We start from the raw sequence: 16,111 nt of genomic DNA, 5'->3' as shown, positions 1-16,111 counted from the left end.
CCCACGACTTGCCTGGGCTTGCAAAATCTCACTAACTGTCCTGTCTGGAGACAATACACATCTCTTTAACCAGTGCTTAACCCTCTCTCCACTCACATTGTCTGTACCTTTAAGACTTGATTGCCTTAAAGACTCGCATTCCAACCATTATTTTGTAAATTGAGTTTGTGTCTTTATATGCCCTGTTTGTGAACAGAACTCCCACTCACCTGACGAAGGGGCAGCGCTCCGAAAGCTAGTGGCTTTTGCTACCAAATAAACCTGTTGGACCTTAACCTGGTGTTGTGAGACTTCTTACAGTAACTTCTTCACAGGATTTATTTGTGACTGACCAATGGCTGTGGCTCTGCTATCCCCACACGGGGAAATATCTTCTAAATATCTAACCTATCAAATCTCATCAGAGTTTTAAAGACCTCTTTAATGTCCTAGAGCTACACCCTGCTCCCTGCTAGTTGAGGACACGAGTATTACAAGATCTATCTCAGTAGCAGACAGAGTGTGAGTAGGCTTCCACTGACAGCATCAAGGAACCGTACCTCCTTCTTCTGTATACACCAGAGTGGACACTGGCCCCCCAAGTCCTCCCTGATATCGAGCATATACCGAGACCTTGTACAGAAGCAGCGGAGCCAGAACACCTGAAAAGAAAATAAGATCTTAAGGACTCCTGGAACTACTTGCAGCAGCTTACAAAGTAAATCCGCAACAAAAATTTGTATTATAAATTCAGCACACACATCACTAATGGACAAGATACTCAGTTAAACTGGAACCATCATTGTGTTGCTTCAGAGCACAGTCTTGTTTTGTACATTGTGGGTTAGATACAGAGTAAGGCTCCCTCTACACTGTCCCCACTCCAGATTTCCACTCCATCTGACGAAGGAGCAGCGCTCCGAAAGCGAATGGTATTTGCTACCAAATAAACCTGTTGGACTTTAACCTGGTGTTGTTAAAACTCTTACTGTGTTTACCCCAGTCCAACACCGGCATCTCCACATCATGCCCATCAAACACTCTCAGGACAGGTACAGCACGGGGTTATATACAGAGTAAAACTCCCTCTACACCGTCCCCATCAAACACTCCCAGAACACGTACAGCACGGGGTTAGATACAGAGTGAAGCTCCCTCTACACTGTCCCCATCAAACACTCCCAGGACAGGTACAGCACGGGGTTAAATACAGAGTAAATCTCCCTCTACACTGTCCCCATCGAACACTCACAGGACAGCTCCAGCACGGGGTTAGATACAGAGTAAAACTCCCTCTACACCGTCCCCATCAAACACTCCCTGGACAGGTACAGCACGGGGTTAGATACAGAGTAAAGCTCCCTCTACACTGTCCCCATCAAACACTCACAGGACAGGTACAGCACGGGGTTAGATACAGAGTAAAGCTCCCTCTACACCGTCCCCATCAAACACTCCCAGAACACGTACAGCACGGGGTTAGATACAGAGTAAAGCTCCCTCTACATTGTCCCCGTCAAACACTCCCTGGACAGGTACAGCACGGGGTTAGATACAGAGTAAAGCTCCCTCTACACTGTCCCCATCAAACACTCCCAGGACAGGTACAGCACAGGGTTAGATACAGAGTAAAGCTCCCTCTACATTGTCCCCATCAAACACTCCCAGGACAGGTACAGCACGGGGTTAGATACAGAATAAATCTCCCTCTACACTGTCCCCATCAAACACTCCCAGGACAGGTGCGGCACAATCGACACTACCCTGTCTGACCAGAGCTGAATCATCCACAGTTTTGTGTTGTGGTTCTTTGCTTGCAAAGATTGAATTGAAACTGACATACTCATTTCACATTGGATCTTTATTTTGATCTATTCAATCGGGGCTTGCCTGAAAGCCAGCCCTAGACCTACCATCAATCAGAGTTACACAGGCATTGGCTGCTGATATCTTTTTCCAATTAGGTATACGTTCTGAATTCATCCTACGCCATTCCACCACAAACCCGTCAGGTGTTGTATTGGTCGGTGGCTCCCAAGACACCAGTAGCGAGCGGTTTACACTGTGAACTGTCATATTGAATGGTGCTGGATGGTCTGAACAAAACACAAGCAATACCAAGAATAAGTGCATTTTAAAGTCTTCGCACAGCCCACTTTCCCCACATCCTCTTTGGGCTCTTACAAGGTGTCATAGTCAGTTCCATGGTACTGCTCTGAAACTTCAGCTGAGTAACATCAAAGAACCACCCAGTGAGGGGTAAGTAACTGGCGGTGGGGAGTGAAGGGGGTGAGAGTACAGTTCTATGTACTTGGAAAACTCCACTGGGGCCTGAACTTCCACAGAGTGGCAATTAGAATTGGATTGCCACCAAGCAATCATGAAGCCTTCAGTCAAAGGCTGCGGATTCAGAGGTAAAGAAGCTCTGAAACCTTCCTAATGGTCCTGGCAACTGTTAAGCGGCTAAGTTTAAATACAGGTCTTGCCACTTTCAGAAGTCAAGTCATGGAGAAGTTAGGTTTGTAAGAGAAGTATTCGGTTGGAATTGGGGAGTGTCAGTTGTGGGGTGGTTGAGCAGGCAAGATGGGGGTGTCGGTCCGGTGGGCGCGGAGTAGGTTGGGAGGTCAGTTGTGGAGTTGAAGCGGGGATGGGTATGGGACTCTTGGATGGTTCCGATTACAGGGAAATTGCCCAACAGTGGTTTGAACTTCCTGGAAAGTTTCCGGCAATTCTTACCTGCATCCTGGGGCACCCTCCTTCCCTCCAGAAATATCACCCCAGAGCTTAGATGTTACAGGCACATCTGTACACCAGTACAGTTCCCTATACACAGATGTACGAGTGTGTGATCTGTACGCTAGTACAGTTCCCTGCACACAGGTGTACGAGTGTGTGATCTGTATACCAGAACAGTTCTCTGCACACAGGTGTACGAGTGTGTGATCTGTATACCAGTACAGTTCCCTGCACACAGGCGTATGAGTGTGTGATCTGTACACCAGTATAGTTCGCTGCACACAGGTGTACAAGTGTGTAAGCTGTACAGTTCGCTGCACACAGGTGTACGAGTGTGTGATCTGTACACTCGTACAGTTCCCTGCACACAGGTGTACGAGTGTGTGATCTGTACACTCGTACAGTTCCCTGCACACAGGTGTACGAGTGTGTGATCTGTACACTCGTACAGTTCCCTGCACACAGGTGTACGAGTGTGTAAGCTGTACACTAGTACAATTCCCTGCACACAGGTGTACGAGTATGTGAGCCGTACACCAGTACAGTTCCCTGCACACAGGTGTACAAGTGTGTAAGCTGTACAGTTCGCTGCACACAGGTGTATGAGTGTGTAAGCTGTACACTAGTACAATTCCCTGCACACAGGTGTACGCGTATGTGAGCTGTACACCAGTACAGTTCCCTGCACACAGGTGTACAAGTATGTGAGCTGTACACCAGTACAGTTCCCTGCACACAGGTGTACAAGTATGTGAGCTGTACACCAGTACAGTTCCCTGCACACAGGTGTACAAGTATGTGAGCTGTACACCAGTACAGTTCCCTGCACACAGGTGTACAAGTATGTGAGCTGTACACCAGTACAGTTCCCTGCACACAGGTGTACAAGTATGTGAGCTGTACACCAGTACAGTTCCCTGCACACAGGTGTACGAGTGTGTAAGCTGTACACTAGTACAATTCCCTGCACACAGGTGTACGAGTATGTGAGCTGTACACTAGTACAGTTCGCTGCACACAGGTGTACGAGTGTGTGATCTGTACACCAGTACAGTTCCCTGCACACAGGTGTACAAGTGTGTAAGCTGTACAGTTCGCTGCACACAGGTGTACGAGTGTGTGATCTGTACACTCGTACAGTTCCCTGCACACAGGTGTACGAGTGTGTGATCTGTACACCAGTACAGTTCCCTGCACACAGGTGTACAAGTATGTGAGCTGTACACCATTACAGTTCCCTGCACACAGGTGTACAAGTGTGTAAGCTGTACAGTTAGCTGCACACAGGTGTATGAGTGTGTAAGCTGTACACTAGTACAATTCCCTGCACACAGGTGTACGAGTATGTGAGCTGTACACCAGTACAGTTCCCTGCACACAGGTGTACAAGTATGTGAGCTGTACACCAGTACAGTTCCCTGCACACAGGTGTACAAGTATGTGAGCTGTACACTAGTACAATTCCCTGCACACAGGTGTACAAGTATGTGAGCTGTACACCAGTACAGTTCCCTGCACACAGGTGTACAAGTATGTGAGCTGTACACCAGTACAGTTCCCTGCACACAGGTGTACAAGTGTGTAAGCTGTACAGTTCGCTGCACACAGGTGTATGAGTGTGTGATCTGTACACTAGTACAGTTCCCTGCACACAGGTGTACAAGAATGTAAGTAAGCTCATATGACAGACCTGCCATCCCAGGAAGCCTGGTAAACCTTCACTGTACTCCCTCCAAAACAAGGACATCCTTCCTCAGATAAGGACACCAAAGCTGCACACAATACTCCAGGTGTGCCCACACTAACGCCCTGTACAATTGCAGTAAAACATCCCTGTCCCTGTACTCAAATCCTCTCACTATGAAGGCCAACATACCATTTGCCTCCTTTACTGCCTGTTATACCTGTGCGCTTACTTTCAGCAACTGATGCACGAGGACTCCCAGGTCTCGTTGAGTATCCACCTCTCTCAATTTACACCCATTCAAGTAATAATCCGCCTTCCTATTATTGCTACCAAAGTGGATAACCTCACATTTATCCACATTATACTGCATCTGCCATGCACATGCCCACACACTCAGCCTGTGCAAGTCACGCTGAAGCATCTCTGCATCCTCCTTGCAGCTCACCCTCCCACCCAAGTTGCCCCTGTGTATATGTGTATGGGAGTGTGATGTGTGCGCCGTTCTCTGTGTATACGTATGTAAGATGCGTGTTTACCTTGTATTAGGTTGAGCTTGGCTGGTTGAGTTGCTCCAATAGAATTGTATGCAGTGACATTCACCAGTCGGGTGGTCCCTGGCAGGCTGATGTTGCAGCAGATATTAACGGTTGCGTTCTTTGTCACTTCTCCGTCCAAGTAGCTCACTGAGTATCTGTGAATTGTTCCTCTTGCTTGATGTCGTTCAAGAGGCTGCAAAACACCCCCAAAACTGACTATTTTTGAGAGACTCTGATGATGGACTGAGCTCAGATAGAGAGAAGTGAGAGGTTAGATTCCACTATGTGAATTAGAGAGTGGTTCGAAGGAAGGAATATTCAAGTCTGGAATCAGAATTGGACTTTGTGAAGCTGAATGTTTGGAGGTAGTTTCAGCAGAGAAGAAGGAATCAGAGACCAGAGTGAGAACTAGAATCGCAGCCTTCGTTGCGAGAGGTTAGACCTGTGATTCACACAAAGAAACTGAAGAATTCGAGGAAGATTTCACACTGCCCCATCCAAGGGCAGATGGAGCAGCTAAAGTCACCACTACCCCATGAAAGAAAGTGATCATGGTGAGGGTGGAACGGCAAGGAGATAGTTGACTCGAGAGGGAGCTTCAGAAAAGCAGAAAGAATGATGATTGGCAGAGGGGTCTGCTAAAAGGAGCAAAAGTATCAACATCACCTTTCCCAGCTCCAAATTAATGAACGATAAATGCCAGCAGTTAGATTGGGAAAGAAATGGACACAGATTTGCTTAGAAGCAGTGGTGATCAGATTTGAAAAATCTTCAAAGCAAAGATTTACTAAAGTGCAGAGCAACCGAAAGAATATGAGGTTGAAACTAATTTTCCTGCTACCCACACTCGCCATGCCCTCTGGTTAACAATAATGGAGACACACTCTCAGCAGACATTTTATCCGCACTCTTTTGATAATAGCCCCAGTCCTGATGTCTATTCTGTCTGATTGTGTGTCATAGACACAGGGGTGACTGTATTCACTCTGATTGTGTGTCACAGACGCAGGAGTGAGTGTATTCTCTCTGTGTGTGTGTGACAGACCCAGGACACAGGGAGGTTTAACCAGTTATTGCCTGAAGCCTTTGGGGAAAGCACACTCTACCTTCCACAGCACCATAACGGCCACTAGTCCATCCGATGTTGTCAGCTGCTGCACAAACCACACGTCAAGATATCCGACAGGCACTGAGAAACAAGATAGCTAACAGGTTAGAAAGTACAGCAGTGTCAGAGATTATCACAGCGAGGGGTGTGGGGTATATCAGAATGTGTTACAGTGAGGGGTGTGGGGTATATCAGAGAGTGTTACAGTGAGGAGTGTGGGGTATATCAGAGAGTGTTACAGTGAGGGGTGTGGGGTATATCAGAGAGTGTTACAGTGAGGGGTGTGGGGTATATCAGAGAGTGTTACAGTGAGGGTGTGGGGTATATCAGAGAGTATCACAATGAGGGGTGTGGGGTATATCAGAGTGTGTTACAGTGAGGAGTGTGGGGTATATCAGAGAGTGTTACAGTGAGGAGTGTGGGGTATATCAGAGAGTGTTACAGTGAGGGGTGTGGGGTATATCAGAGTGTGTTACAGTGAGGAGTGTGGGGTATATCAGAGAGTGTTACAGTGAGGGGTGTGGGGTATATCAGAGAGTGTTACAGTGAGGGGTGTGGGGTATATCAGAGAGTGTTACAGTGAGGGGTGTGGGGTATATCAGAGAGTGTTACAGTGAGGAGTGTGGGGTATATCAGAGAGTGTTACAGTGAGGGGTGTGGGGTATATCAGAGTGTGTTACAGTGAGGGGTGTGGGGTATATCAGAGAGTGTTACAGTGAGGGATGTGGAGTATATCAGACATTATCACAGTGAGGGGTGTGGGGTATATCAGAGAGTGTTACAGTGAGCGGTGTGGGGTATATCAGAGAGTGTTACAGTGAGGGGTGTGGGGTATATCAGAGAGTGTTACAGTGAGTTGTGTGGGGTATATCAGAGAGTGATACAGTGAGGGGTGTGGGGTATATCAGAGAGTGTTACAGTGAGGGGTGTGGGGTATATCAGAGAGTGTTACAGTGAGTTGTGTGGGGTATATCAGAGAGTGTTACAGTGAGGGGTGTGCGGTATATCAGAGAGTGATACAGTGAGGGGTGTGGGGTATTCAGAGAGTGTTACAGTGAGTTGCGTGGGGTATATCAGAGAGTGTTACAGTGAGGGGTGTGGGGTATATCAGAGAGTGATACAGTGAGGGGTGTGGGGTATTCAGAGAGTGTTACAGTGAGTTGTGTGGGGTATATCAGAGAGTGTTACAGTGAGGGGTGTGGGGTATATCAGAGAGTGTTACAGTGAGTTGTGTGGGGTATATCAGAGAGTGATACAGTGAGGGATGTGGGATGATGATAGAATGAGTTAGATGATCACTCACAGTCCTCCCCGGTCCTGGCTCTGGCCACTGGACTCCAGTCACTCCATAGCATCCTGTTTCGTTCTCCCTCTTTTGCACACTGTATGCGGAACTCATAGGAGGTGAATGGCTGCAGGCCTTCCAGCTCGTAATGTGTCGCATGGATTCCAATTTCATCCCGTGAAACCTTTAGTGGGACACAGATTATGCAATCAGTTTCTGGGGGGCTGTTGCACAGAGCGCTCTCCTTCGACATCATCTTCCAAACCCACAATTGCTACCATCTAGAAGGACAGGGGCATCAGATACCCGGGAGCACCACCACCTGGAGATTCCCCTCCAAGCCACTCACCATCCTGGTTTGGAAATAAGTCACCGTTCTTTCACTGTCACTGGGTAAACACAGTAAGAAGTCTCACAACACCAGGTTAAAGTCCAACGGGTTTATTTGGTTGCAAAATCCACTAGCTTTCGGAACAGGCTGTCCCTTCATCAGGTGGGTGGGAGTTCTGATCACAAACAGGGCACAAAGACACAAACTCAATTTACATGAATAATGATTGGAATGTGAGTCTTTACAGCTAATCAAGTCTTAAAGGTGCAGACAATGTGAGTGGAGGGAGCATTAAGCACAGGTTAAAGAGATGTGACTTGTCTCCAGACAGGACAGCCAGTGAGATTCTGCACATCCAGGCAGGTTGTGGGGGTTACAGATAGGGTGACATGAACCCAATATCCCGGTTGAGGCCGTCCTCATGTGTGCGGAACCTGGCTATCAGCCTCTGCTCAGCGACTCTGCGCTGTCATGTGTTGTGAAGGCCGCCTTGGAGAACATTTACCCGGAGATCAGAGGCTGAATGCCCGTGACCACTGAAGTGCTCCCCAACAGGAAGAGAACAGTCCAACGCCGGCATCTCCACATCATGACTGGGTAAACATGCAGGAACTCCCTCCTTAACAGCACTGTGAGTGTACCCACGTCATATCATAGAATACCTACAGTGCAGAAGGAGGCCATTTGGCCCATCGAATCTGCACTGACATTCTGTCAGAGCATCTTACTCAGACCCCCCTCTGCTCTACCCCCAAAACCCCACATATTTACCCTGCTAATCTCCCTAGCCCAAACATCTTTGGACATTAAGGGGAAATTTACCATGGCCAATAACCCTAACTTACACATCTTTGGAATGTGGGAAGAAACTGGAGCATGCGGGTGAAACCCACGCAGACACGGGGAGAGTGTGCAGACTCCGCACACTCACCCAAGGCTGAGATTGAACCCGGGTCATAGAATCATAGAAATCATAGAAACCCTACAGTACAGAAAGAGGCCATTTGGCCCATCGAGTCTGCACCGACCACAATCCCACCCAGGCCCTACCCCCATATCCCTACATATTTACCCACTAATCCCCCTAATCTACGCATCTCAGGACACTAAGGGCAATTTTAGCATGGCCAATCAACCTAACCTGCACATCTTTGGACTGTGGGAGGAAACCGGAGCACCCGGAGGAAATCCATGCAGACACGAGGAGAATGTGCGAACTCCACACAGACAGTGACCCAAGCCGGGAATCGAACCCAGGTCCCTGGAGCTGTGAAGCAGCAGTGCTAACCACTGTGCTACCGTGCCACCCTTACCGTACCGGGTCCCCACCGTGCTGCCCTTACTGCAGTGATTCTAGAAGGTAGCTCACCTCCACCTTCTCCAGGCTAATTAGGGTTGATCAATAAATGCTAACCTGGCCCGCGACGTCCATGTCGCCTAAATAAATGAAAGCAAATCCTGCCTTGCTGTCACCTACACCTTCCACTGTCAAAAGAGAACTCCAAGGAAGAGAGAGTGATGCTGGATTCTCTACAAGGCCTGGAACAGATATGGCAATGGCTGACCTACCTCATTCCAACCGCGATTTCCTGCCTCTCTGAACTGAAGCCGAAACTGGAGCTTGATAAATGGGTCGAGGTTACTGGGCTTCCTCCACGAGATGCCTATGGCTGTTGGAGCTTCCAGTATATGTTCTCCGGACACATCGGCTGGAGCCAGCGGCTTCACTAAAGGAACAACATCATAGAGAATCAGAAAGCAAAGGCACCAGCACCCAATGATCAACTGCATAAAAACACCCCGACATCCCGGGACAGGCGCTGACACACTTGTAACTATCAGACCGCAGATTTGATCATTGCTATTTAATACTGCAGCCACAAATCCCCACATCCGAGGGATACCAGCCAGGATCCTGTTGCTGCAGGAAAATGAGCATCTTTTTATGTGTGTGGAACTGTACCCCAGTGAGAGTCAGTGTGTGTGGAACCCGTACCCCAGTGAGAGTCAGTGTGTGTGGAACCCGTACCCCAGTGAGAGTCAGTGTGTGTGGAACCCGTACCCCAGTGAGAGTCAGTGTGTGTGTGGAACTGTACCCCGGTGAGAGTCAGTGTGTGTGGAACCCGTACCCCAGTGAGAGTCAGTGTGTGTGGAACCCGTACCCCAGTGAGAGTCAGTGTGTGTGGAACTGTATCCCAGTGAGAGTCAGTGTGTGTGGAACTGTACTCCAGTGAGAGTCTGTGTGTGTGGAACTGTATCCCAGTGAGAGTCAGTGTGTGTGGAACTGTACTCCAGTGAGAGTCAGTGTGTGTGGAACTGTATCCCAGTGAGAGTCAGTGTGTGTGGAACTGTATCCCAGTGAGAGGCAGTGTGTGTGGAACTGTATCCCAGTGTGTGTGGAACCCGTACCCCAGTGAGAGTCAGTGTGTGTGGAACCCGTACCCCAGTGAGAGTCAGTGTGTGTGGAACTGTATGCCAGTGAGAGTCTGTGTGTGTGGAACTGTACCCCAGTGAGAGTCAGTGTGTGTGGAACTCTATCCCTTGCCCTTGTCTGAGGTGTGGTGATCCTCAGGTCAAATCACCACCAGTGAGCTCGCTGCCTCAAAGGGGAGAGCAGCCTATGGTCATCTGGGACTATCGCAACTTGACCTTTTGATTTGTTATCCATTGGTCATTAGTGGCTGGGCTGACATTCCAATTTCACTCCTTCCCTTCCTGTCAGGCAGGCTATTTCTCTCAGCTTAGTTTGAATGTTGCTGAGAGACCCAACTCTAACTCACTCTGCCACCCAGTTCCCTCCGAAGAATGTCACAGAAATCTGCCAAAGTGCCTGTCGCTGATATGCAGTGGGTCATTGTTCAGCCAGTCTTACACAGGCACTGCAATTGGAATGATGTCTGCGTGAATATTTCAGCAGTCTCTGTACCTATGTCATCAATGATGAATTCCAGTCTGGTTAAGCAATCCTTTCTCTGTGTCTTGTTGGCCTTGACCCAGGCAACGTAGGTTCTGCCAGCAGTGAAATTCTTCCGACCCAGGGTCAATGAAGTTAGACATGTTGATATTTGAATCAGATCAATGCTGTGGAGCAGGACCAAGAGTAAGTTGTTAGTATTTGAAGATTACTGTTCGCACAGTCTGTCGCACTGGTCACTTGTTTCTGGTCACAAGTTGTTAGTTGTCTGACCAGTGGGTGCTGCCTGGGCTCCCAGTGAGAATTAGAATCATAGAATCCCTACAGTGCAGAAGGAGGCCATTCGACCCATCCAGTCTGCACCAACCACAATCCCACCCAAGCCCTATCCCCATAATCCCACATATTTACCCCCGCTAATCCCTCTAACCTGCGCATCCCGGGACACTAAGGGGCAATTTAGCACGGCCAATGCACCTAACCCGCACATCTTTGGAGTGTGGGAGGAAACCAGAGCACCCGGAGGAAACCCCACGCAGACACGGGGAGAACGTGCAAACTCCACACAGACAGTGTCTCCCAAGCTGGGAATCGAACCCAGGTCCCTGGAGCTATGAGGCAGCAAGCTAACCAATGTGCCACCGTGCCACCCATACTTCTTACTGATGTAAATGTTGTGCCCCCAAGGTTCAGAAAACCTCTTAAGTTGAAACAATAGATGAGAAGGTGAAATCAGTAAGAAACAGGACGAGACCATTCAGCTCCTCAAGCCTGTTTCCCCATTCAGCTAGTTCATGGCTAATCTGTAATCTCAACTCCATCTTCCTGACTTGTTTCTGAAACCCTTTGTGACCTTGTCGATCAAAAATCTACCAATCCCTGCGTTGCAATTTTCAGCAATTTGTTTGAGGTTTGTGAGGGAGAGTTCTGGATTTTGGCTGCCTTTTCTGTGATGTTGCCCGATCAGAAGGCTGAGGGGTGATATGATAGAGGGCTTTAAAATTGTTTGTTGGGTTCAATGTAGAGAAGATGTCTCCACTTGTGGGTGAGACCAGAAAGGGAACATAAATATACGCTAGTCACTAAGAAATCCAATGGGAAACTGAAGAGAAACTTCTCCATCCAGAGTGCTGAACTGGCACCACAGAGAGTAGTTGAGGTGAATCATTTGATGTATTTCAGGGGAAACTGGATAAACACATGAGGGATAAAGGAATGGGCGTTTTTGCTGAGAGGACAAGATGAAGAGAGGAGGGAGGAGGCGCATGTGGAGCATACACACCAGCATGGATCATCTGTGCTGGATGGCCTGTTTGTGTGCTGGGAATAATCATTTTGATGTCATGGCCTTTGTTCTGGGCTCGCCTACCAGAGGAGAGAATCTTTTTCAACTTATTTAATCATCTGAAGCATCTTCATTCAATCTGTTATACTCCAGCATAGAAACAACATGCAGGGGTACGGGGAAAGGCAGGGGAATGGCACTAAGTCATAATGCTGATTTGGAGAGCCAGTGCAGACAGGATGGGCTGAGTGGCCTCCTGTGATTCTGAATGCGAACTGCCGCATGATTTAACCCTTCTGAACCAGGAAGCGGGGAGGGAACATGGAGTTTGGGTTTGAAAAGCCTGGCAGCGGCAGAGGAAGGATGCAAGTTGGGCAACACCACAATTCCTCTCCCCCCCTCATTTCGTTCCAGGCTTGCTGAAGGCAACTCTCACTGGGCAAAACTCTGCAGTTCAGCAGGTCAGATAGCATTGGTGAAGAGAGAGAAACGGAGTTAACATTTCAGCTCAGTGACCTTTACTCAGTCCCTCAGTACCGCTCTGGAGTGGAAACTTCAATTCCGTAGTGAACATAGAAAATACAGGATAATGTCTGCCCAAGTTCTGATTAAAGATTGAGAACATTTACCTGTCCTGTGCCCCACTCTCACAGCCTGGCTGTGTACTCACCACATTCATATGATGGGACCACTCACCTGCCCTTCTCTTGAATGAAGAAGATGTAGTTTGTGGGGATCTGGGTGTCTGCACACGGACTCCAGCTACAAGTCACTGCCGAGTTCTTGTCCAATCTAAAGCAGAACAGGTCTTGAGGTGGATCTGGATAATAATGAGGAATAAAGTGAGCTCCAGGAGTTAAACACCTTCCAGCTAATGTGAAATTTCATCAACCCATCTGGCCTTGCCTCTCCTCCAAGACACCACATGATCTCGGGGCGAGCTGCTTGTCCCTGCAGCCAGGCCTCAGCTTCCAGGCAGGCCGCCTCAGAGGTATTGTAAGTCCCAATAACTAACATGGCCAACATTGACCATAGTAATGAGAGGACTCCCAAGCACATAGCACATAGACAGCATTTCAGCAATGGCTTATTGGGGAAGGCAACACACTGCAGTGTGATACTGACCCACTCCCAGGCCTCACTATCTCTAGGCTGGGAACAGAGACCCACTTCCAGGCCTCACTACCCATGTGCTGGGGACAGAGACCCACTCCCAGGCCTCACTATCTCTGTGCTGGGGACAGAAATCCACTCCCAGGCCTCACTATCTCTGGGCTGGGGACAGAGATCCACTCCCAGGCCTCACTATCACTGGGCTGGGGACAGAGACCCACTCCCAGGCCTCACTATCTCTGTGCTGGGGACAGAGATCCACTCCCAGGCCTCACTATCTCTGGGCTGGGGACAGAGATCCACTCCCAGGCCTCACTATCCCTGGGCTGGGGACAGAGATCCACTCCTAGGTGTCACTATCCCTGGGCTGGGGACAGAGATCCACTCCTAGGTGTCACTATCCCTGGACTGGGGACAGAGACCCTCACTCAGGCCTCACTATCTCCATGCTGGGGACAGATCATAGAGTCATAGAGTCCCTACAGTGCAGAAGGAGGCCATTCGGCCCATCAAGCCTGCACCACCAACAATTCCATTGAGGCCCTATCCCCGTAACCCCACTCATTTACTCTGCTAATCCTCCTGATGCTAAGGGGTAATTTAGCATGAGCAATCCAGCGAGCCTTCACATCTTTGGAGTGTGGGAGGAAACCGGAGCACCAGGGGGAAACCCACGCAGACACGGGGAGAATGTGCAAACTCCACACAGTCACCCAAGGCTGGAATTGAACCCGGGTCCTTGGCGGTATGAGGCAGCAGTGCTAACCACTGTGCCACCCCCGTGCTGCCCAGGGACCCACACCAATACTTCACTATCCCTAAGTCGGAAACTTGCCGAGTGCCTGAGACAGGCCAGAAGATTGTGGTGGCACTGAAGAAATTGTATCACAAAGGGCGGAATTTCACCGGCACGTCCGCCCAATGTTCGTACAATCCCGCCTGAGGCCAACGGAGAATGCCGTTCTCCGAGCCTCACCCGCCCCCGCAATCGGGGCGGGCGTGCCGGCAAAATTCCGGCCAAAGTCTTGATCAGAAATACTACACAGATGATCCAATGATAATAACACGCTGCAGAAATACATTTCAGTCGTCGTGAAGAGCACACATTTGAAAGAAGGTCGAGTGGCAATAAACAACACCACTTAGCTGACAATTCATCCCCACAATCCACAAGCCAGTGTCTTCTCAATACTGTTTACAACTGCTCTCAGATCTCCATCTCCTACACCGTGCAATTCTTGACCTCTCTGCCAGAGGAATTCTGCTTCTGTCCTGTCTTATCCTTTCAAAATTTTAAACACTTTATTCAGATCACCTGAAGCAAAATGAGGCAGTTTTTCAGGATTGTTTATATTTGTTCAAAGCAGAAACAGCATTGCAATGAATCTCATTATCCTTTCTATGATGTGAAACCTAACACTGCCAACAGTATACTAACCACGTTCATTCTGCTTTTACATCAGCTCGTCATTACTGGTTAGCTTTTATGTTCTGATTAAAACCTAGAAATCTTGTTTTTTAACAGCCTTGTCACCCGACAAGTCCTTTAATGTCCTGTGAACCAAACCTCACAAATACCTCTTCACTTCCACAGCAACCGAGTCTATTTCTATTCACAGTGTTCTTACTGTATGCGGTTATTGGCTAATCCTGTTTCATTGCACATTATGATGTGGAGATGCCGAACCAGGATATTGGGTTCATGTCACACTATCTGTAATCCCCACAGCTTGCCTGGACCTGCAGAGTCTCACTGGCTGTCCTGCCTGGAGACAATACACATCTCTTTAGCCTGTCTTGATGCTCTCTCCACTCACATTGTTTGTATCTTAAAGACTTGATTAGTTGTAAGTATTCGCATTCCAACCATTATTCATGTAAATTGAGTCTGTGTCTTTATATGCCCTGTTTGTGAACAGAATTCCTACTCACCTGAAGAAGGGGCTTGGAGCTCCGAAAGCTTGTGTGGCTTTTGCTACCAAATAAACCTGTTGGACTTTAACCTGGTGTTGTTAAACTTCTTACTGTCATTGCACATTACCAGGTGCCTGCTCCCTGGTTGCCTCTAGAACGTACTGTCAAAGAATATGTCCCAATTATGCTGTTTGAACCAATTTTTCAGACTATATCTATCAATCTGATTTGTCCAGTCTGTATGTAGATTAAAGTCGCCCGTGATTATTGTGGTACCTTTCTTTCATGGCCTATTTATTTCTTCCTGTATACCTTGTAACAGTGTAACTCCTGCAAGTAAATTCTTAGCTATCCTATTTCCTATCTCTATCCACACTAAGTCTATATCTTGAACCCAAAAGAGAAAATGCTGGAAAATTTCAGCAGGTCTGATAGCATCTGTAAGGAGAGAAAAGAGCTGATGTTTTGAGTCAAGATCACCTTTGTCAAAGCTGATTTTCTCTCCTTACAGATGCTGCCAGACCTTCTGAGATTTTCCAGCGTTTTCTCTTTTGGTTTCAGATTCCAGCATCCACAGTAATTTGCTTCTATCAAGTCTATATCTTGCTCTTTCAAGCTAAGGTCATCTCTCATTACTGTACTAATGTTATCCTTAATTAACGGAGATATCCCTCCACCTTTTCCCAGCTTCCTATCTTTTCCAAATGTCAATGTTCGGATCCCAGTCTTGGTTATCCTGTCACCATGGGAGGAATTCCAGAAACTAAGCCCTGTGGTGGGTGTGATTGGCACTGGGCAGCAGGACAGCTGAACATGCACAGTCCTACAGTTTCTTTTAGCTTTTTCGCTTCTCACCTTTTTTGGACTTCTAAGAATCAACTCTCCATCCTTTTTGGTATTATTCCCAAATTTTGAGCTTACTCCCTCCATCTAAGCTGATTTTCAAATCTTTGATGTAAACACTGCACAGTAGTGGCCCCAACCAGTATCCCAATGTGGGAAAACCGCCCTCACCACCCTGTATCCCAATGTGGGAAAACCGCCCACACCACCCTGTATCCCAATGTGGGAAAACCCCCCTCACCACCCTGTATCCCAATGTGGGAAAACCGACCTCATCACTATGTATCCCAATGCGGGAAAACCGCCCTCACCACTGAAGTAGGCCATTTTCCAAAGCCATATTTTTATTATCTCATCAATATTCACCTCATTAAACATAT

General features: G+C 48.1%; 1 protein-coding gene across 6 annotated transcripts in view; it reads right to left on the bottom strand.

Moving 5' to 3' along the window:
- The window catches only part of LOC144507722 (interleukin-12 receptor subunit beta-2-like), a 73,204-nt gene that overhangs the window by 18,508 nt on the left and 38,585 nt on the right, over window positions 1-16,111 (bottom strand). For all 6 annotated transcript variants that reach the window (XM_078234959.1, XM_078234963.1, XM_078234965.1 and 3 more), the window contains exons 4-11: window positions 12,558-12,681; window positions 10,589-10,743; window positions 9,232-9,389; window positions 7,350-7,515; window positions 6,045-6,127; window positions 4,939-5,131; window positions 1,893-2,075; window positions 540-641 (exon numbers count right to left, since the gene is read on the bottom strand). In XM_078234959.1, the coding sequence (XP_078091085.1) occupies window positions 540-641; window positions 1,893-2,075; window positions 4,939-5,131; window positions 6,045-6,127; window positions 7,350-7,515; window positions 9,232-9,389; window positions 10,589-10,743; window positions 12,558-12,681 (1,164 nt within the window). The remainder of the gene's footprint in view (window positions 1-539; window positions 642-1,892; window positions 2,076-4,938; window positions 5,132-6,044; window positions 6,128-7,349; window positions 7,516-9,231; window positions 9,390-10,588; window positions 10,744-12,557; window positions 12,682-16,111) is intronic.

This window comes from Mustelus asterias, chromosome 19, assembly GCF_964213995.1.
Source record: "Mustelus asterias chromosome 19, sMusAst1.hap1.1, whole genome shotgun sequence".
Classification (NCBI taxonomy): domain Eukaryota; kingdom Metazoa; phylum Chordata; class Chondrichthyes; order Carcharhiniformes; family Triakidae; genus Mustelus; species Mustelus asterias.
This window is presented reverse-complemented; position numbering and strand designations above follow the sequence as displayed.